This window comes from Cetorhinus maximus, chromosome 6 (assembly GCF_964194155.1).
Source record: "Cetorhinus maximus chromosome 6, sCetMax3.hap1.1, whole genome shotgun sequence".
NCBI classification, from domain to species: Eukaryota; Metazoa; Chordata; class Chondrichthyes; order Lamniformes; family Cetorhinidae; genus Cetorhinus; species Cetorhinus maximus.
The window spans coordinates 19,520,709-19,544,665 of record NC_135884.1 but is presented as its reverse complement, the minus strand read 5'-3'; the positions used below and the strand labels follow the sequence as shown (position 1 = coordinate 19,544,665).

At 43.0% G+C, this 23,957-nt stretch overlaps 1 protein-coding gene across 1 annotated transcript in view; it reads left to right on the top strand.

The window, feature by feature from the left end:
* stab1 (stabilin 1) overlaps nt 1-23,957 on the top strand; it is a 260,057-nt gene that overhangs the window by 191,480 nt on the left and 44,620 nt on the right. Inside the window, exons 49-54 of the mRNA XM_078543330.1 lie at nt 2,527-2,664; nt 5,434-5,493; nt 7,484-7,660; nt 15,979-16,065; nt 17,655-17,801; nt 18,923-18,979. Coding sequence (XP_078399456.1) covers nt 2,527-2,664; nt 5,434-5,493; nt 7,484-7,660; nt 15,979-16,065; nt 17,655-17,801; nt 18,923-18,979 — 666 coding nt within the window. The remainder of the gene's footprint in view (nt 1-2,526; nt 2,665-5,433; nt 5,494-7,483; nt 7,661-15,978; nt 16,066-17,654; nt 17,802-18,922; nt 18,980-23,957) is intronic.

The window sequence follows — 23,957 nt, the reverse complement described above, 5'->3', positions numbered from 1 at the left end:
TCTGTGCTGGTGCCTGCCTGATGTGATGCTGGTGAGTCTGTGATTTCAGGGCCCTCAGGTGTGAGAGGGGCCCTCTGCTGCTCCTCCCCCCAGCCCTGCTCCGCTGATGCTGAAAGGAAGAACAAGGACATTGGATCAGTTAACAGTTAACAATGTCAATGTGCATCCCTGTCCCTTGGATGTGCTTATCCTTCCATAAGCAATGGTCAAGTCATATTGCAAACTTCAATCACTGAATATCTAGCACTGATATTGGGAGAACAATAGTGACCTCACTGCTGGGCATACAAACCTGCCCGTGGCACCCCAGCCTCACCGACACCGGTGGACCTGGGTGCATGGTGCCTCTCTAGACCTAGGGCCTCCTGCTCGAAGTGGCTGAGAATCGCTAAATGTGCCAGCCCGCCACCAGTCCTCACCCGCTCGGCGGCATTATGTGCATTCTTCTCCTGAAAAGGAGAGAAGAGCATTGATTAGTGCTACTTGTACCTGGACTCTCTTCACGGACGGCCCACCCCAACCAGAGTGGGACATTGCAGGGCTCCAGTGCCTCCTCACCCTGCTGCTGCCAAACATTCACACAAAGATGCCAGGCCTGTCCCACCCTCACCCCCACCACCCCTTCGGCCACATCTGCTGCCTACATCACATTAGGCACCACATGGTCTAACCTTCCATAGTAGGAGGCGCAAGCATGTGGAGCGGAGAGGACAGCAGATCGATCGGTGCCACGCCACCTAGAAGCTCCCCACCCAGCATGTCATCACCCTGACTTTGACATGTCCTGGAGCTCCAGCACCGCGCCTAGGTGCAGCTACTCCAGATTTCCCCCAATACAGTATTGTGGTTCTCAGTGTAACACATGCTACGGGTGCAGAACCCATCTCTTCACCACCCTTTCAGGGTGACCTTGGCATGGGCAATATTTGCTGGCCCACCCAGCGAAGGACTCATGCCGTCAATGATTCAATGCAGTCACTACACTCAGAGTTGGGGGGTGGGGGTGCGGCCAGGGGGGAAAGCCTACCTGCTGTACCTGCTGGGTTAAGTGACCAATGCCAACATGGTACTCACCCTTCCTGAGCGCAACAGGTCGTTGAAGCGCTTGCAACATTGGATCTAGGTGCGCCGCACCACATCGTGGGAGCTCACCACCTCCGCCACCTTCTCCCAGGCACATTTGGTCATGTGGGGGAGCTTCCTCCTCCCGTCCTGGGGTACAAGGACCTCCCGCCATGCTTCCAACTCCTCCAGGAGGGCAGCAAGGCAATCATCTGAAAAACGAGGGGCACAGTTCCCCCCTGCCCTACCCTCCTGCGTGGCCTGCTCACCAGCAGTGCTCTGGGGAGCCCTTCCACTGGCCATGATTCTCAACCTTTGAAAAGCTGCAGCAACTTTTTAAAACAGGCCGCCGGGTCGCCATTGGGCCCGGCAGTCATTGCAGTCCCGCCACTGCCCACCCACTCCCGCTGTCCTCGGGTGCTGCGATTCACGCTGGGCGGCCTTTATTGGCCCACTCATGTAAAATGGCAGCACGGACACAATCGCGGGTGGCGACCGGGTCTGCGCCCACGCCCACTCCCGCACTGCCCGCCCAACAGGCAGAAAATTCTGCCCATGGTAACCCACATCAGAACCCCACAGCTCCACCAGGGATTCTGAATCTTTGGTTATATTGTTCTGTTTAAAATAAGTATCTACTTTTACATGCCTGTAAGGTCCTTTCCTTGTTGACTCCTTTCACTGCAGCTGAAATTTCTATACAGTGCAGTTTTTTTCTCATTACATGATCCTGATGCCAGGGTTCAATCTCATGACCTTGTCTCTGCACCACCTTCATGATCTCACTATTCTCTTTGTGGCTTGGTGATCCCACCAGCAGTTGCCGTCCAAAGTCAACAGATTTTTGGCTGCTCTCCAAATTTTCTGGTTCAGCCAGTGCCAATTCCCACCATGGGCGTGACTAGAAAATCCTGACCCAAAAGTAGGCACAGAACTGAAGGCTAAAGGCTTGGCCTGATCAGTGGATTATACTGTTTAATCACAATTGCCCTACTCTATTGCTTTAACAATACAACTCAGTATGTTTATTGCTGATGCAGGTTGAAGATTCACATTAAATACCATATCCAACATTCCCCCAGATCCCTTTCAACTCACCTTTACACCTGTCCACATCATCTATAGTGTATGTGTGACACCAATTCTTTCTGCAAACATCTCTCCAATCAAAAGAATAAATTATATTCTCCTCTGCTTCAAGCTATCAGCCTGGCCTAAGACTAACTGCATTTGATTCTAAGGATGACGCTTTGCTGCAGGTGCACTCAGTCACAGGGAAAGAGCAAGGAAAGGCGCTGGTGTATCCATGGAGGTGTCTGTGTGCTAGCCATGGCGCATTGCCGGCCAAGAATGCCAGACAAATTTGTAAGGCGGATTAAAGGTGAAGAGAATTTCACTTACTGCGGTTAACTTGAGTGTGATTCCATTTTTAAAAAGTAAACTATTTCACTCTTTTTAATGTAGAATGCAATTTACTTGAATGGAGATGCACAAATCATCAGCACTGACTACATTGCAACAAACGGAATTGTCCATTACATCAACAAGGTCTTAGTTCCATTCAACTTAGCATCTAGCAACCGATTAATCACACCACCTCTGGTAGGTTGCAAGAAAATTTGAAAATACATCATTTTTTTAAATAGGTGATATTTTAGTATTGCAAACTGTATCTTTTTCACTCTCTTTGAACATTAATGTCACATTTTTAGGAAATGCATGTGCACCCTGATGACCCAGTGAGTTCATCTAGTCAGTGATTACAGATCTGGAGTGTCAGGTTGAATCATAGATCAGTTAAATCAGCTGATTGCCTTTGGGATTAGCATAGGCGGGATTACATTTCACCTCACTGATCCTAGGTAGTGAAGGAAATACAGACTGGGACCCTTGCTCCTGATTCCTGTTCTCTGCCCTTTACTGGAAATATGCAAGGGCAAGGATAGGATTAGCTTAGTTATGATGTCCCTTGAATGAACATTCTATCAGTTATCACTTATAAGGCTTTAGTGTTAATTCTGATTAATTTGGGTGAGAAAACAACAAGAGAAAACATTTTATGTTCCTTGTCAATATAGCTGTAAACTCTGTTTTAAAATATATATATATATATATATATAAATTAAAACAAAATAGCATAATCACTGAAAATAATTGTTGTCCATTTACTAAAAGAACACTTAACATTATATAGTGACCCAATGCAGTTATATGTCACCAGGGAGATCAGTTACAGCTGGAGATTGGAACAAGGGTAAGAATAAGTCGATGAAATCATGGACAAAGGAAATTCTTATTTAGTTCTATTTGGTGACCTGCATTAAGAGATTTCATAGGATAATCCATTACTAATCAGCCATACAGACTAGAAGCTCCCAGTTGATTCGCAGGCTGAGTTACTTAAGCTGAGTTAGCAGTGAGGTACACTGCCACATTGCCCTGGGCTATGCAGGGAAGGAAAAAAATAAGCTCTGATTCCTGATTGCTATTCAGAACCCAGAAGAATGATCACATAAGCTGCCGGACTGTCATAAAAAAATTCAACTGGTTCTACAGTGTCCTTCAGAGAAGGGAACCTGCCACCCTACAGTGTCTGTGCAGCCCCTAAATAAAAAGGAAGATGTGCATTTATAGTTTTGAAGGATAGTCATTGTTGTAATGGAGGAAACCTGGCAACCAATTTGCACACAGCAAAACCCCACAATATAATGGTGACCAGATAATCTATTTTGGTGATATTGGTTGAGGAATAACTGGGGGTAACTCCCCTGCTCTTCTTCAAAATAGCACCATGGGACCTTTTGTATCAATCTAAGCAGGCAATTGGGACCATGGTTTAATGTTTCAGCTGAAAGACAGTACCTCTGACAGTTCAGCATTGCCTCAGTACTGCACTGAAATGTCAGATTTTTGTGCTCAAGCCCTGGAGTGGGACTTGAACCCCCAACCTTGTGACATATACATCCAGAGGAACATAGGGCTTAGGAGCAGGCTAGGACATTTGGCCCTTCGAGCCTGCTCTGCCATTCAATAAGATCATGGCTGAGCTGGTTGTGGTTTCGACTCCACTTTCCTGCCTGTCCCCCATAACCCTTGACTCCCTTGTTTATCAAAAATCTGTCTAACTCTGCCTTGAATACATTCAGTGACCCAGCTTCCATTTGCTTTCTGGGGAAGAGAATTGTACATACTAACATTAACATAGTGCCACATTACATCTTGACCTTTAATGGTCTTTGAAGTGGCCCAGCAAGCTACTCAGTTGTGGAGAAAGCACCTCACTGCATTTTCTGGGCAAGTAGGGATGAACAATAATAAATTGGGCCTTGCCTTCATTGGCTACATCCTGAGAATAATTTTTTTAAAAAACAGCATTAGGCTTGGCAGTCAAATTCACTGTCTAGAGTCATACGTGAAATGTGGTCAATTAGGCAAGTTATTGGAGAGCTGCTGCCATGTGCGAAACTGTATCCCAGCAAAATTCAGTGTCTTCAGGAGAAGAGACAGGTTGGAAATTTTTTTTTTAGCACATTCTCATATATGACTAATTCATTTAAAGTAACTATTATGTATCCTGGACCAATACAAAAGGCAAGCTACAGATAACTTCAGGATCACTGGACAGAATTTTATCAAAAAGACCAAAGTTCTGACAATGGACAAAAATGTGTGTCAGGAACACATACAGCCAGCTGGTGGGACTTTCCCCTTGACTTTACGAGTTATTTCCCCCTTGATTTTTCAGGAAAAAGCTGCCAGGATGGCTGCCCGTCCCCTAGAGCTAGCTGACCAATCAGAGGGTCAGTAGCTCAGTGGCCTCAACAGTGCCACCAGGAACAGTGGCCATGGCTTAGGAAGGCAGGGTCCCTGCAGCCTCCCTAGGAAGGCTAAAAGAACATTTTAAAAAACATAAACATTACGTTGATGGAAGGGAAACCTCCCAATGAGCTAATCACTGGGGCTGCAGGTGCTGCCTTCCCAACCTGCTGCCCCCTCTTTGAATGAAAAATTACTACACTCTGGCAGCCACTGGGAGGCCACTTGCATTCAGTTGGCAGCCTCCTCACCCAGCAGGGGATGGGGGATCGATCTGCATTCAGCAAAATGCTGATGGCCTGGTAAATGGCTATAAATGATCTATTTGAATATTTAAATTTGCTTCCCACCTCCTTCGGGCAGCCTGTCGGAAGCCAGTCCGGCCGTTGGTAATATTCGCTGGCATGGGGCTGATTCACATCAGCTCCCTCCCGATTTTACTGCCACCTCCACTATGATCCCACCTCGTGCAGATGGGCAAAATGCTGCCCATTATTCTATCTTACCTGGAGCAAACTTTCACATATTTCTTGTGTTTGAATTCTTTATTTGCAGCACAATATCACCACAGTTGCAAATGCTAATGGATACAAGATCTTTAGTACTTTGATCAAGGTAGGACATTTTCTTTAATTAATTAGTGGGTTTCTGGTTGTGCTGTTTCTATTTGGCCATTGGTTACACTATAGCTGAGGGATTGTGCCATGTGGAAGTGGTGGCTGAGTCCACTGAAAACAATTGGATGGAAAGAATGAACTTGGATTTATACAACACCTTATTCTATCATCAAGACATCTTAATAAGCCACACAACCAATTAGTTACTTTTGAAATACAGTCTTTGTTGTTGTGTAGTGTAGGACACCTCCAGGCTGACAATGTAGTCACTTCTCTTACTGTTTTTAGAATCAATCCATGCCTTGAATATCATCTATTCTGGCCTTGTGAGAGGGGAGATAAAGAAGAATAATCAATTTTTTAGTAACTTTAAAAGAAATCATTCCTGCACTTTCCTTCATCTTGACTTTATGCACAGTGCCATCAGAGCTGGTGTTTACGGGACCTGTGTGTCAAATGGGAATTAACTGATCTTACCTAATGTAGTAATTAAGGTTTTATTTAATGTGTAATGTACCTTTAAGAATAATACTTTGTTAAGGAAGATCACATAACCTGTAGTAACCAATAGGAAAGTAGCACGAGTTACCTCAGTAGTCAGTGTAGAGTTAGAGTTGGAGTTGAAAGCACACGTATCTATTGTAAATAAACTTAAAGTTTCCACCCAAGAAGTGTCTGCTGATCAGCTCTATCATTAATAGTACAACTCGGCCACCTTGCAACACCTAATTATAAAAGAAAAAATACATGGACTTATGCAGCACCTTTCACAACCCTAGGACATCCCAACATGCTTCACAGTCAACGAAGTGATTTAGAAGTGTGATCCCAGTTGTCATATGTAGGCAAGCATTATGTGTGGTCCACACATTTGAATCTTTTTCAGCCATTCAGGGCCCAGGCCTATGACATGCCCACTGTTCAAAGTATAGAGCCCAAATTGACTTCCAAAAAAATACTCCCACCACATCTTACAGCCATAATGTGCCTACCCTTCAAGAGCTGCAGGCTACCTCTGAGTGGCGCTAGCCACTTGTGTGCTGTTTTGCACAGCCAGTGAACATTGCGGGTGGCATTGACTCCATCAAAGAATCAAAAAAAAAACAGGCAGCATGAACTTAATGTGCTGCCTGCGACGCTGGTTAATCACATACTGCAATTCCCATGCTCACGGGTTATCCAATCTTCTTGCATTTCTACTTCTCTACTTCTACTTCAGATTGGCTCTTTAGTGTGTCTCCTCTTCCCATGCACAGCAGGAATGTAAGAATATTGTAGAGGAGGTGGGATTTTCTGGTCTTCAACTGAAAGACCAGGAAATCTTATTCACTGTAGCACGTCAATGCTTCATGAAGAGCGTGGGAGTGCAGCATTTAAGTTAGTGCACAAGAAATGTTTGTGGTGGGCACAAATTAAAGATGATCACAAAAACAATTAAAGGAGAGGTTAGAAAATATTTCTTTACATAGTGGGTGGGTGGAATGTGGAATTGGTGAATAGTTTTAAGAAGTAATTAGATAGTTGCTTTTAAAAGAAAAATATTAAAGGGCATGGGAAGCAAAAAGGAAAATTAGACTCCAGTTGTAATCTCATCCAGGAGTGTGGACTTTGTGGGATGAATTACCATTTCTTTGAAGTAACATTTTTTGACTCTGTGGCCTGAATCCCCTTCACTATCCTGCCCCAAATCTTGATGCCACCAACCCTGAGACATGTGTGAAAGACAAAATATCTGGTTCAGATCAGAAGAGCTTCCTGACATTATACCTCTAGGTTGCTGTCATATGATACAGGTGCAGTCCTGAACTTAAGATGTGAGGGCTGCTTATAGAAGTCACAAACTGACAAAAAGAATATTTAAAGCAGACCCCAAATTTTTAACAATATAAACAATATTCCTCCTGAAATCTCTTGGATTTTTATTTTTATATATTTATAAGGCTCTAATTACAGAAAAGTAACAATTAAATTGCTTTTAATTTTCACAGGAAACAAATCTGCTACCTCTACTGGAAGATCCAATCCACAGACCATTCACAATGTTGTGGCCAACAGACGAAGCATTTAATTCTCTTTCAAAAGAGAGGCGGGATTGGCTTTATAGTAATGAGAACAAACACAACCTTGTGGCGTACCTAAAATTTCACATGATCAGGGATTCAAAGGTATTTAAGAACTATGACTGTGGACCATGTGTGCTGGATTTTCCAGCGGTTGTGGGACCCTGGCATCTGGCCCATTTGGGTATCTCGAGCACACCTATTTTGACAGTGCTCCTACCACACAACCTGCTGGGAGGAAGCTGATATGTGTTATTGTTGTCTGGTGGTTCCCAGATGTTATTAATAATCACACTTTACATTTGAAAAGATCAGAAATCTTTATGTTTAATTTTGCCAAGCTGTCTGGTACAGACTCTAGTGCAGCTATGTAATGTGGCCCCCTTTATCACTTACACATAACACATTAGTTCCTAGCTAAGTAGTTCCTAACTATTTGCAGATATCTACAGATAATAAAACAATATATAACATCCCCTTTCTTTAAAACATAATGTTCATAATCAATAATCATAATGATGATAATCATAATGTTAATAATCATAATAATCATAATGACATAATCAATGTAACGGATCCAATCGTTAACTTTTATAAACTAAAGATTATCTGTCAACTTTTGGAAATTAACTGAACCCCATCTTAGAGTCTTTCATAGTGTGTATTCTTTTCTAAAATATTAATCATGGTATCGCTTAGGTGGTAAGATGTTGTGCCTCCATCTTGTAGATTTGACATTCCTTGCTCTTAATGGTTAGTTGGCACGCTGCACAGGCGATGTTGTGCATGTTGTCCCTGGTGTTGCAGGAGTCGTGCTTGCTGTTGCTAAAGTTGTCTCATTTTCTGGTGATGTTTCAGTGTTGTTGCTGGCCTTTTCTGTTTTTCCAGCTCTGGAATAAATTGAATATGGACTCTGTTTCTCCTCATTTTTAAAAATTCATTAATGGGGTGTGGCTGGGCCAGCATTTATTGCCCATCCTTGTTGCCCTTGAGAAGATGGTGGTGAGCTGCCTTCTTGAACTGCGACAGTCCATGTGGTGTAAGTATATCCATAGTGCTGTTAGGAAGGGAGTTCCAGGATTTTGACCCAGCAACAGTGATGGAACGGCGATATATTTCCAAGTCAGGATGGTGAGTGACTTGGAGGGGAACTTCCAGGTGGTGGTGTTCCCATCTATCTGCTGCCCTTGTCCTTCTAGATGGTAGTGGACATGAGTTTGGAAGGCGCTGTCGAAGGAGCCTTGGTGAATTCCTGCAGTCCATCTTGTAGATGGTACATACTGCTGCTACTTACTGTGCGTCGGTGGTGGAGGGAGTGAATGTTTGTGGATGTGGTGCCAATCAAGCGGGTTGCTTTATCCTGGATGGTGTCAAGCTTCTTGAGTGTTGCAGGAGCTGCACTCATCCAGGCAAGTGGGGAGTATTCCATCACACTCCTGACTTGTGCCTTGTAGATGGTGGACAGGCTTTGGGGAGACAGGAGGTGAGTTACTTGTCGCACGGTTCCTAGCTTCTGACCTGCTCTTGTAGCCACAGTATTTATATGGCTAGTCCCGTTCAGTTTCTGGTCAATGGTAACCCCCAGAATGTTGGTAGTGGGGGATTCAGTGATGGTAATGCCATTGAACGTCAAGGGGCAATGGTTAGATTCTGTCTTGTTGGAGATGGTCATTGCCTGATACTTGAATGGCACGAATGTTACTTGCCACTTGTCAGCCCAAACCTGGATATTGTCCAGTTCTTGCTGCATTTGGACATGGACTGCTTCAGTATCTGAGGAGTCATGAATAGTGCTGAACATTGTGCAATCATCCCCGCTTCTGATCTTATGATGGAAGGAAGGTCATTGATGAAGCAGCTGAAGATGGTTCGGCCTAGGAGACTACCCTGAGGAACTCCTGCAGTGATGTCCTGAAAGCTGAGATGACTGACCTCCAACAACCACAACCATTTTCCTTTGTGCTAGGTATGACTCCAACTAGTGGAGAGTTTTCCCCTTGATTCCAATTGACTCCAGTTTTGCTAGGGCTCCTTGATGCCACACTCGGTCAAATGCGGCCTTGATGTCGAGGGCTGTCACTCTCACCTCACCTCTGGAGTTCAGCTCTTTTGTCCATGTTTGAACCAAGTCTGTAATGAGATCAGGAGCTGATTGGCCCTGGAACCCAAACTGGGTGTCAGTGAGCAGTGCCTAAGTCACTAGGCAAGTGCTGCTTGATAGCACTGTTGATGACCCCTTCCATTACTTTACTGATGATCGAGAGTAGACTGATGGGGCGGTAATTGGCTGTGTTGGATTTGTCCTGCTTTTTATGGACAGGATATACCTGGACAATTTTCCACATAGCTGGGTAGATGCCAGTGTTGTAGCTGTACTGGAACAGCTTGGCTAGGGGCGCAGCAAGTTCTGGAGCACAAGCCATCAGTACTATTATCAGAATATTGTCAGGGCCCATAGCCTTTGCAGTATCCAGTGCCTTCAGCCATTTCTTGATATCACATGGAGTGAATTCAATTGGCTGAAGACTGGCATCTGTGATGCTGGGGACCTCCAGAGGAGGAGAACAAGATAGATCATCCACTCGGCATTTCTGGCCAAAGATTGTTGAGAATGCTTCAGCCTTATCTTTTGCATTGATGTGCTGGGCTCCTCCATCATTGAGGATGGGGATATTTGTGGAGCCTCCTCCTCCTCCTCCTCCTCCAGTGAGTTCTTTAATTGTCCACCACCATTCACGACTGGTTGCAGCAGGACTGCAGAGCTTAGACCTGATCTGTTGGCTGTGGAATCACTTAGCTCTGTTTATCACTTGCTGCTTATGCTGTTTGGCACACAAGTAGTCCTGTATTATAGCTTCACCAGGTTGACACCTTTTTTTTAGGCATGCCTGGTGCTGCTCCTGGCATGCCCTCCTGCATTCTTCCTTGAACCAGGGTTGTTCCCCGGGCTTGATGGTAATGGTAGAGTGGGGGATATGCCAGGCCGTGAGGTTACAGATTGTGTTCGAGTACAATTCTGCTACCGTTGATGGCCCACAGCGCCACAGCCTTGAGATGCTAAATCTATCCGATTTTGCACGGTGGTAGTGCCACACAACACGATGGAGGGTATCCTCAATGTGGAGATGGGACTTCGTCTCCACAATGACTGAATGGTGGTCACTACAGGATACAAGGAATTCTATGTAGGTTGAGGGTGGCAGAGGCATAGGGGGATGGCTATGGGGAAGGTGGTGGCAGGTATTGTCACTAGGCTAGTATTCTAGAGACCCAGGGTAATGCTCTGGGGATCTGGGTTTGAATCCCACCACGGCAGATAGTGAAATTTGAAACCATTGCCGAATGTCGCAAAAACCCATTTGGTTCACTAATGTCCTTTAATTCCCTTCCTTTAAGGAAGGAAATCTGCCACCCTTACCTGGCCTGGCCTACACCTGATTCCAGACCTACAGCAATGTGGTTGACTCTTAAATACTCCCTGAACAAGGTCAAATAGGGATGAGCAATAACTGCTGGCCTAGGCAGCGCACCCACATCCCATAAACACATTTTTTAAACCCCACCAAGCTTCCTTAGACAGCACATTCCAAACCCACGACCACTACCATCTAAATGGACAAGGGCAGCAGACATGTGTGAACACCACCACCTGGAAGTTACCCTCCAAACCACTCACCATCCTGACGTGGAAATATATCACTGTTCCTTCACTGTCACTGTTTCAAAATCCTGGAACTCCCTCCCTAACAGCACTGTGGGTGTACCTACACCACATGGAGTGGTTCAAAGAGGCAGCTCACCACCACCTTCTCAAGGGCAATTAGGAATGGGCAATAAATGCTGGCTTAGCCAGCGAGGCCCACATCCCATGAATGAATATTTTAAAAATTACTTTGCACTCCAGTATCAATATTCACCTTCAGATTTATTATTGTTGGTTTCTCTCTCACCCTCTACCTGATCTGAATGGCTGTGTGAATTTCTTTTCTCTGGGAACTGTCACATCCAGCCATTTCGTGTAGTTGTATGGTTCCTATGTCTATCGTGTTTTCAGACTCTTTGTCATCTCCCAGGGAATGGATATTTTGGAACAAAAACAAAAAGCGTTGGAAAAACTCAGCAGGTCTGACAGCATCTGTGGAGAGAAAGACAGAGTTAACGTTTTGAGTCCGTATGACTCTTCTTCAGAGCACTCTTCTGTTTTCTCTAGCTTGGCATTTGCAAGCATTTTACACAGCAAACTGTCTTATTATTGAGGACAAGGCTCCTGCTGCTGTATGATTCCTATACCACAACTTCATAGATTGCAATTATACATGGAGGGGAGGCCACTCCGACAGTCATAAAATATCAGTGCCTGCTAAAAATGGCACCTTCCTTGTTCTCAGTCCACCCCTGAGAAAGTCCCCTGGAGGCAGGAATACATCAGGGAACTGTCCTGATGTGGTTGCCCCTATTGTCCCAGTGTTCCAACCCAATCTCCACAGGGCTGGGAAAATCCAGCCTTGTACCTTTGATAAGGGTTACGATTTCTTCAGAAAGTACTGGCAATTGTAAAGATGATTATGAATGCATGTTTCATACGGAATCGCTTAATATGAACAGTATTGAGGTACCAAGTTTATTGGTCAACCAATAGTGCTCACAATAGAAATGGTATAAGAATTAAAGTTGAGTATTGCTGAAAAAAGAGAAATGCTGTCGAAGCTTTTTGTCTTGCATTCATCAGGACAGAAACAAGAATGCCAAATTTCAAAGCAAGCAACAATTTATACTGCATGCTCTCTTTGAAATTTGGCATTCTTGATGAGTACAAGATGAAAAGTTTCGACACCATATCTTTGGTTTCAGCAATACTCAAGTTCTATACTACCAAGAATTAAAGCTTTATAATTCTGTCATTGAATGGGAGAATGGCATTAGCTCTGTTACTAAAGCAGACCAGGGCTGAGTATCATCAGATTGCCTATTGATATCTGCCTATGATTCTGCCTGAGTATGTGGGGTCAAGGGAGTTTACTATCTTGAAATCTAGCTGGTGGGAGCCTGCACAGTAAGAACATATCTTGAGCACCCAACAAAGTAACTCAGTACAAAAACAGAATTACCTGGAAAAACTCAGCAGGTCTGGCAGCATCGGTGGAGAAGAAAAGAGTCAACGTTTCGAGTCCACATGACCCTTCAACAGAACTGAGTATAGTTAGGAGAGGGGTGAAATATATTTCACCCCTCTCCTAACTATACTCAGTTCTGTTGAAGGGTCATGTGGACTCGAAACGTTGACTCTTTTCTTCTCCACCGATGCTGCCAGACCTGCTGAGTTTTTCCAGGTAATTCTGTTTTTTGTTTTGGATTTCCAGCATCCGCAGTAGTATTTTGTTTTTATCTAAAGTAACTCAGTAATTGCAGCAGATACTGACCGCTCCAGGTGGACTGGAGGGTTTGCTCACACCCCTGTCCTCCAGTTTTTTTTAATTCTTTCATGGGATGCGAGCATTGCTGGCACAGCCAGCATTTGTTGTTCATCTCTAATTGCCTTTGAGCAGATGGTGGTGGTGAGTTGCCTTGTTGAACTGCTGCAGTTCATCTGGCATAGGTACATCTATAGTGCTGCTGAGAAGGTATCTATGGTCCCAAAACTCTCTTTGGGGGTCTAGTCCAGGACTAGACCATGAGATGGGCCCCACTTGTGCCTCCAACCAAGACCCCACTACATGAATAACCATATTTGAGGAATATAGAGTCCCAAACAGAGATCTTGTGGCTCCATGGTAGCAGCCCTACCTCTGAACCAAAATGCACTGGGTTCGAGTCCCACTCTGTGGGTGGAATTTTATGGCCCTTCCTGCCGGTGGGATTTTCCAGTCTTGCCAAAGTCAATGAAATTTTGAATGGCTCACCGCGACGGTGCTGTAAAATTCTGTCCTGCAACTTGATGGCCACAGAAGGTGCATTCATAAAGTTGCCAAAAAGGTTGATTATCAATCTGCAAATCCTTCCAATATGCCTTTGGCAGGCAGTGAGAGCAGGAGAATTTCCTGCTCAGCCAGAACCTGCAGGAGGCAATGGCAAACCACTGCAGTACCTTGCCAAGCATAACCATGGACCAACACATGGAAGTTCATGGTCTCCAATGCCCTCTTAGGGCATGGTACCTGAAGAGAGAGACAGGGTTCCAAACAAGGCCCTCAGGAACTGGTAGTGAAGCTAGGGACCTGCCATTTCTGGAACTTGGCCTAACTCTCAGATCTTTCATCATACTCCTGGCCGATTTATGGTGGCAGCACAACACTGGCCTGCAGAAATTGAGTGCCAATATGTATGAACCGTATTTCAAAGTTCAAGAACTCCTGTACCTAGACTATTTCTTGATGGAGGAGCAAATTAGTCCTAATTAGGAACTTTTAAGATGTAGAATTCATTTTTGATTTTTCTCCATCTGAAAAAACTTCCTGTCTGCCAGGCCTTCCTTTTGAGTCCTCTAGTTATAAATTAGTTAATTAAGACAAATTTTTGCCCTGTGGCAAATGATTTGAGCCCATAAATCTATATCAAAACAATAATCATTTGTATGCACAAGTGTGAATTAATCAATCCTGCACACCCAAGAGGGTCAAAGGATTACATAAAACAACTTAGAGATTGCAACACAACTGGCCATCAGCCAGTCAGTTTGTGTTGGCGTTTACCCTCTAAATGAGCAATAGTCCTAATCACATGTGCCCAACCTGTTCTCGAAACCCTTTAGTCCTCTTTCCTTCAACCACCCACCTAACCTATTCTTCAAAGTCGACATGTTCTCTGCTTCAATCACTAATTGTTTTTAATTTTTCCAGTTTATGACCCACTATCTCAAAATTGCAATGCACTCAGTCTTTTTTATTTGTTTTTAAAGCACCTCCTTTTCTGATTTATACCTCATTCCTCAATCCCTTTTTGCCCTGCTTAACACTGATTGAATTGATTTTCTTCTTCGATTCCCTTTATTCATTTTGCATGCTTTCCTGCTTTCCTTTTTTTTGTTCACTTTCTATTTATATGTTATCTTCAGCTATTTCTACCTCCTCTACTTATTCTTTTTGATTGCTTTTATCTCCATGCTCCCTTCCTTTCCAGTTTAAATGACTCTTTCCTTTCCCATTTATCTATATTACCATTTTATTAGTTCCTTTCCTATTCCGCTGTAGCCTACCCTTCTATGTTGAGATCCCTAATCTTAATCATCCTTCCCTATTCTAATACATAGCTCGGGCAGTAAGCTGGAAGCTTCCACCTTTGCTAAGTTTCTTTTCAAATCTTCTAAACTCCTTTTACATGACTTCTGGCCTTTCCTTTCTTTTGTCACCTGAATAGACCACAATATCTGACCGCACTCCATCTCTATCCACTATCTTTCCTAGTCTTTCTGAAATGTCCTAACCCTTACACCTGAGACACAACAAAGCCTGCAAACGATAGCATCCACTTTTCTAGCTAGGGAGTTGCCCTGTACTTCAGCATTCCTCATTGAATTGCTGATTTCCCCCTCCTCTTCCCCAAATGAGCCATTAATGCTGTTTGATTCCATGGTAATCCATTTCATGACCTTGCCCAGAATCCTCCCACAAACTTGTTGTGGATCATTTACTTTGAGAATTCCTGGGCCAACCAATCTCTTCCCCTTCCCTGATACTATTCCTTCTTGTACCACTAACAGCTCCCTAACTCTCAACAGGATCGGCCACCCTCTGAAACTGTTTCCCCAAAGGCCTTTTCCTGCTCCCTGATTTGTCGAATTGGCTCCAACTGCACCTCAAATCAATTTAACTTAGAGAGACTTCCTGCAGATGTGTTTGTCCCAGTTAACATCTGTTAGTCAAAGCTCCCACATCCTGTAGGAACCACACATCGCTATGCCTTCCTGTAATGTTATTCTTCCTATAAAGGGTGGTTTTAAGTTATAGTTAAATTTTAAATTTATGTTTTTTATCCACTTAAGCATCAATTGAACTCCATCGCTCCTCCTTCCCCCTTTGTTCCTAATTCCCACTCTCATCAAAATTCAATTTTGGAAGCACTGATGTAGCTCTATTTCCGACAGCCCTTGTTGGGACTGTTGGATCAGTGAATTTGCTCTAAAATAAACTATGACTTTATCTTATTAGTAACACTGTTACTTCTGCCTCTCCATGTTCTGTCCAATAATTCTCATCTCTCATAAAAATAAAAAAGAATGGACGAAGTCCATTGGTGCTGCTGGCACAGTGGACCCAAGAATTTTTAAGGGCTCTGACTATATGTAGGAATAATTTTTGCTTCCTCAAATTGTATGCTCAAAGACCCCTCTAGTGTCCAGATAAATACGTTACATTGAATAGTTTCATTTTGTAGATCTTCTGAATGAAATTTCTTTCAAATGCTCATGCAATGTTTTACAATTACAGACTGTAGCAGCAGACCTTCCACTTACCAGCAGCAGAATGACAATGCGAGGATCAACGATTTCAGTCAGCTGCAGCAGGACTATAATTGTAAGGGTTAAGCAGTGAGTTAAGGCTGAAGTGAGTTTTAGGAGTGAGAATTGAGAACATGAGACAATTATCCCAAGATGTAGCCCATACCAAACTTTGACAAAGATTGAACAAATGTGGCTTTTGAACGGTCAGGACACACATTATCCTCCACAATTGCAAACTAACATGTCCGAGGAGATTCTTTCTGCTGGCGTCACTGTCTCATACAGCAGATGGAGGACACCTGTCTCCCCAGAAAATAATTATCAAGAAAACCCTACCTGATATTTAGATTGGATTTTCAAACCAAATCATACATGAGCACATCTTGGACTAAGTTGTTAATGCTCAGTGTTTTCCCCTGGAATTTTCTTCTTCAACATATTAATGCTTTGATGTTTGAATCCATTCGATGGACTAGTTGTCTGCATTTTCGTGAATGAATTTTATCATCTTTTACCAAATGCTATGCCTGATGGCATTTAGAGATAATGTTAAGAATCACTGGCAAAGGGTTGATTTTATTTTAAGTAAATGCTGCTTGATTTTTTTCAAGATAAGGTATCTTGGAAAAACAAAGGCACGAGATAATCTGAGTTAGAAAATGTTCATTTTCAGGATGCTGAAATATGGAACTACAATAAGATTGCACTTGTGACTTTGGCTACACTGTTCAATGTAGAATTAGGCCGCACAGACCATGAAGAGCCCGATTTCCATCTATGCTCTGTCACGAGTTAATTGATCATGCAGGGACAGTGATAGGCACACTACAATTGGCCACAAGTTCCTAGGACTGGGGGGAGGAAAAATTATGCAAAGATTTTGCTTGATCCACTGGCACCTCCTGGAAATAGGATGTGTATGGATGTTGAATGAGGACACGATCAGAATTGTCTATTATCCTACCCATCATTAAAAGACTTGCCGGCACTCTCTGTCTCAACTCAGGCATGAAGAGTGGCTAATGAAGTGAGATACGGTGAACACACCTGGAACTTTTTCAGGGTAGAAAATTGGGGTGAGGAAAATAAATAAATTTGGAATCAATATTCCCTTTAACATTTTGTTGTGTATGTGGCCAGTTTTTTTCAATACACAGCACCTTTGAATTTTCTGTGCAGCAGCACACGCGTAGTATTTAACACGTAACAAGGCCTGCGTGGTACCTTCAGGCTACTGCGCAGGTAGGCACAGGCAAATTCTAGTGGGAATATTGTTTAGGCCCAAAAATTGGATCCCAAATTTAAGTTTATGGGCCATCGTACAAGATGATGGAATTTATTTTCTACCAAGTAAAAAAAATGGTTTAAACCTGACTTTATGGGATAATTTAAAATGGGTGATAATGAATTGCAACATGTTTCCGTTTCAGTGGAAGTAAATTCAGGAGAGAGGTAAAATAAACTGCTGATTCAGCTATCATGTCATCATCAAACTGGCCCCCTGTGTACTTTGGAAATGTTTCCAATGTTGATTTTAAACAAAATGAAAGACTTTTTTTAGCTAGCTTAATCCATATTGCATTATGATAGTTAGGTCACCAAATGATGTCACCACTTCCCTATGCATAAGGTGTGGTTCATGCAGTGTTATCTTTGATTCAGGGAGATCTGATTGTGAATGATGGAAGTGCTCAGATTGTTCAAAGACACCTGGAATTTGATGGTGGAATTGCATATGGCATCAATAACCTCTTGGAGCCTCCTCATATAGGAGCTCGGTGTGACGCACTTACAATGCACGCTGCTCATGTAAGTACATCTAACAAATAAACTTAATTCTCTTTTTCTACAAATTTCACTACTGGATGCTCTGAGGGAAGGCTGTGGATTAATTCTGGATGGATGAGCCAGATGTGATTTAGGTTTCTCCTTGTAATATCTAATATGATTTTTTTTAAATGACAAATAAACCTTTATTTTAACTACTGTCTCACTGGGATCCTATTTCAAGTTACCAAGCACATCTATAGTGATTTCCTTTTCATACTAGAGTAAATTCTTCAATCCCACACTCCCAGCCTGAAGCTGTGTTTAAAGAGAAAGAAACTAGAGAATTGAATTATTAGTGTTGAGCAGCAATAACCTGAACCACACTTTCTTTGAATGGGACATCTGCTGGCAGCATGAGGCCAATGAATCCACCCTGTAATATCACTAAATATTGCTGAATATATGATTAAAGAAGGTTCCCTCTAATTCCAGTCCTACTTATATAGACCAATTAAATGGATGTGCATTGGTTATATGCTTATTATTTGCTATTATCTCTCCTTAGTGGTATCTATAGCCCTGTTTTCCTTTTAAATATTTTATATCATGTATTTTCTTTACCCTTTTCTTTGCTATCTATGGAAGCCTAGTTGGATCAACTCATCATACTATTTGTCATTTCTATTTGATTTTCTTTTTCAAAAGTTTAATTACACCATCTCTCTAATTGTGGTGTGGATGATAATCGTTGGTCTTTACAGTTCAAAATGTTTGTAACATTAAGTACAAAGATTTGCACATACTTTATGCAAGGTCGATTTAAGATTGATTTTTCATGCTGTTCTCGGCACTACAGTAGATTCATGAAACATTTAAGGGCAGATTTTCCTCTTCTTATGTCTGGGTATAGTGGACGGGAAAGAGAAAGGTAGATGAAGGGCTATAAGGGAGCCTGCCAAGTTTTCTACCTAAAATGGACAGGAATTCAGGCTCCTCCCCTACAGGCATGTAATCATCCACATCCAAGTTTCCTATATGTGCTGAATCTAAGTTATTTAATACAGCCAAACATAGGAACTGGAAATTCTGCTCCTAAATGGTAATTTTTATTCAGGGAAATTTAGCATACTTCTGTCTTAATGTGAAACATTTATGTTTAGGGTCCCTGTGGTAATTGTTTGGAACCTCCTCCCTGTCCTCCTGGATCAAAACCACAGGTAAGATTTGGTTTACTTGAAAAGTTTGCCCTAATTTGTTCCAAGTCAATGCAATTTTACAAAAAAACTTTCACCAAAGAAAGTAAAAGAAAATATCTGAGCATCCTCCTGTATATTTTCAAGTTTATTAAGATATGTGCTCAATTAGAAAATGTATCCGTTAGAATTCTGCTACTATGTAATCCCAAGAATATTTATATATGCATATGTATGTTTGTTTTCACTTTGTAAAACCTAAGAAACTGTTATGCTTTGCAGATGCAGAGAACATTAGGGAAGTCGTATAAGTTGGGTAGGCAGGGAAGCCAGGCATTAAAAGAGAAGTACTGACTATTCTGGCTAATTTAGAAGCTGGTCATCAGCAGAACATAAAGTAAGATGAAAAACAAGTAAGGCCAGTCATCTGCATGAGAACTGAGGTTGACTGACTGGTTGCATTGAATACAATTGATAAGGAGCAACAGGGATGATTGATGTTTTTGCCCTCAGTAGGATAAAGGGTGCCTCTCACCAGATCAGTTACTGTTAAGGACACCTTCCCTCATCAGTATAGGGATATGTTCCTTTGTGTGGCTACAGCTACATCTGATAATGACCCTAATGGTCAAAAGCAAGTGATGTTAAGGGGTCAGAGGACTGAAACCTGAGCAAAAAGGGGCCTTGTGTATGTGTCATCCCAATAATTGGACAATAAGATGAAGGTTATCAGTCGATAATTGGTTTGGTGAGAACTAGTGGTTTTGAATCATAGAACGGCATATAATATGGGTCTGAACAGACTGAAGGTGTGGAAGACTTTAAGAGGCACTGGGAAGACAATTGCCAGGGGTTTGAGCCAGGGTGCAGGCATTTATTACCATGAATTTTACCTAAGGCATAAAGGGGTAATATAACTCTCAGTAATGCTTTGTAAAGTACTGCTCAGATACTGCAATGTATAAAGTCTTGCCTGTGCTGAATAAAGTTTAATCACTGCCACCATCACTGTTCAACATCGAAACATTGGCTAGCAAGGTTTATCAAAAAAGAAAACCTAACATAAGTTGGAATCGTCCCAAATTTGCACTAAGTGCAGTTGTTTTACCTGCTGGCCACAATGGTGGCTTTTCAAACCTTCTCGTCCCATGATGCACTTCCGGGAAACACACCGTTTCCATAGCGGCAGGCTCTCATTCGCCCACCAGGCCATCATCTCGCTTCTACATCACGCTGGACACCATATTCAAAGTGCAGCCATGCGCACACCTCTCAGTGCTTCCAGTCCATGACTGCTGCACAGAAGACAAGGCCCTGAAAGGCAAAAAGACTGCAGTCCCCAGGTTCAATGATACATCCTTCGAGCACCTTTTCCGCAGTGTAGGCCCGCCATAATGTCCTATACCCCAGCTCTGGCTGCAGGATGGGCAGCAACCTCATCAATCCGGCTTGGGAGACAGTGGCAGTGGTGGTCAGCGTCCAAGCCCTTCAAAAGAGGACAGCCACCCAGTGCCACAAGAGGATGAATGATCTCCTCTGTTCTGCCAAGGCAAGTCACTCTTCTCATCATTCTCAACTCAAGCACTCTCAAACTCATCACACATCCACAGGGCCCTCACTCAATGCCAGTTCAAGGTACATCACTATTCACTCTCTCATACACACCTTCATTGTTCTCATCCCATCCATGGGACCACTCACCACCTACACGTCTGGCATACCTATCATCTGGCCTGGCAGGCATCCTGCTTACACTATCTCCAACTCTATTCATGCAGGACAAGCTGGTGCACAACAAGAGGGAGAGGTCGCAGACCAGTGGAGGAATGCCTGAAATCAGGGTCCTCACAAACATTGAAAACAGAGCCATCCAGCTAGCCGATGAGGATGTGGACCTTTCCTATGCTGACGGTGAGGTCAGCGGTGCTCTATCAAGTGAGGATCCAGCAATGCAATATCCACCAGACAACCATACTGTGACTAATGTGCCCTGTTTCACAGGCCACTGCCATGCACTAATTATCTCCCCTTGCTTCTGCAGGCACATCTGGGAAACAGCTGACAGAGTCCACAACCCAGCGCTTCCAATCAAGCCCTCAAGAAACCTTTGAAGAGGAATCTGGAGGCACCCTCCTTGAAGTTCCATCACAGCACTCACCCACACCCTTCACCAGTGCAGAGACACACATCTCGGTGGGACTTAGCTTTAGAGTAGCCTCAGGATCACAATCTGGTGAGGACATCACACTGTCTGATCCATAGAAACATAGAAAGTAGGAGCAGGAGTAGGCCATTTGGCCTTTCGAGTCTGCTCCGCCATTCAATATAATCATGGTTGATCCTCTATCTCAACGCCATACCCTTTGATGCCCCAATATCCAAAAATTTATCAATTTCTTTCTTGAATATACTCACTGACCCGGCCTTCTCAGCCTTCTGTGGTAGAGAATTCCACAGGTTGACTGTCTTCTCAGTGAAGAAACCTTTCCTCATCTCAGTCCTAAATAGCCTGCCCCACATACAGAGACTGCGGCCCCTGGTTCTAGACTCCCCAACCAGGGGAAACATCCTCCCTGCATCCAGTCTGTCTAGCCCTGTTAGAATTTTATACATTTCAATCAGATCCCCTCTCATTCTTCTAAACTCTAGTGAATACAGGCCCAGTCAAACCAATCTCTCCTCATACGACAGCCCTGCCATCCCTGGTATCAGCCTAGTGAACCTTCGCTGCACTCCCTCTAAGGCAAGCATTTCCTTTCTTAGGTAGGGAGACCAAAACTGCATGCAATACTCCAGTTGTGGTCTCACCAAGGCCCTGTATCCAAGGCCCTGTATAACTGCAGTAAGACATCCCTACTTCTGAACTCAAATCCTCTTGCGATGAAGGCCAATATAGCAATTGCCTTCCGAATCGCTTGCTGTGCCTGCCTGTTTACTTTCATTGACTGGTGTACAAGGACACCCAGATCCCTTTGTACATACACATTTCCCAATATATCACCATTTAAATAATACTCTGCCTTTCTGTTTTTCACACTGAAGTGTATAACTTCACATTTATCCATGTTATATTTCATCTGCTATGTGTTTGCCCACACACACACACAACTAGTCTAAATCGCCCTAAAGCCTCCTTGCATCCTCCTCACAACCCCGCCCAGTTTTGTGTCATCAGCAAACTTGGAAATATTGTATTTGGTTCCCTCATCCAAGTCATTTATATACATCATGAATAGCTGGGGCCCAAGCACTGATCCCTGCAGTACACCACTAGTCACCGCCTGCCACCCGGAAAAAGACACATTTGTTCCCACTCTCTGTTTCCGATCTGTCAACCAATTCTCAATCCATGCTAGTATATTACCCCCAATCCCATGTGCTTTAATTTTGCCCACTAGCCTATTATGTGGGACCTTATCAAAAGCCTTCTTGAAATCCAAATACACCACATCCACTGGCTCCCTCTTGCCTAGTCTACTAGTTAAATCCTCAAAAAACTCCAGTTGATTAGTTAAGCATGATTTCCCTTTCATAAACCCATGCTGACTTTGTCTAATCCTGTTAATGCTTTCCAAATGTTCTGTTACCACGTCTTTTATAATAGACTCTAGCATTTTCCCCACTACTGATGTTAGGCTAACTGGCTGTAATTCTCTGTTTTTTCTTTCTCCCCTTTTTTAAATAGCGGGGTTACATTTGCCACCCTCCAACCTATAGGAACTGCTCCAGAGTCTATAGAATTTTGGAAGATGACCACCAATGCATCCAATATTTCCAGGGCCGCTTCCTTGGCACTCCGGGATGTAGATTATCATGCCCCGGGAATTTTTCAGCCTTTAACCCCATTAATTTCTCGAGCACCATTTTTTTACTAATACTGATTTTCTTCAATTCCTCCCTCTCAATAGACCCTTGGTTCCCTAACATTTCTGGGAAATTATTTGTGTCTGCTTTGTGAAGACAGAACCAAAATATGTGTTCAATTCTTCTGACATTTCTTTGTTCCCCATTATAATTTCCCCTGTTTCTGACTGTAAGGAAACTACATTTGTCTTCGCTAATCTTTTTCTTTTCACATATTTATAGAAGCTGTTACAGTCAGTTTTTATGTTTCTTGCAAATTTACTCATGCTCCATTTTCACTTTCTTGATCAATCGTTTTGTCCACTTTTGCTGTAAACTGCTCCCAATCCTCAGGCTTGCTGCTTTTTCTGGCAATTTTATATGTCTCCTCTTAGGATCTAATACTACCCCTAATTTCTTTTGTAAGCCATGGATGAGCCACCTTTCCTGTTTTACTTTTGCGCCAGACAGGAATGAATAATTGTTGTAATTCATGCATACATTCCTTAAATATTAGCCATTGCCTATCCATTGTCAACCCTTTTAGTAAGGTTCCCCAATCCGTCATTGCCAACTTGCGCCTCATACCCTTGTAGTTCCCTTTATTTAGATTCAGGACCCTAGTTTTGGATTCAACTTCTTCACTCTCCACCCTAATGAACAATTCTATCATTTTATGGTCGCTCTTCCCCAAGGGACCCCACACAACAAGATTGTTAATTAATCCTTTCTCATTGTACAATACCCAGTCTAGAATAGCCTGCTCTCTAGTTGGTTCCTCAATGTATTGGTCTAAAAAACCATCACACACACACTCCAGGAAATCCTCCCCCACACTATTATTGCTAGTTTGGTTTGTCCAAACTATATGTAGATTAAAGTCATCCATGATTACAGTTGTACCTTTATTGCATGGGTCTCTAATTTCCTGCTTAATGCCTTCCCTTACATCTCCATTACTGTTTGGGGGCCTATAGACAACTCCCACCAATGTTTTCTGTTCCTTGGTGTTTCTTATCTCCACTCAAACAGATTCCACGTCATGATTTTCTGAGCCAATATCCTTTTTCACTATTGCATTGATTTCCTCCTTTACTAACAATGCTACTCCACCTCCTTTCCCTATTTGTGTGTCCCTCCTAAATATTGAATACTCCTG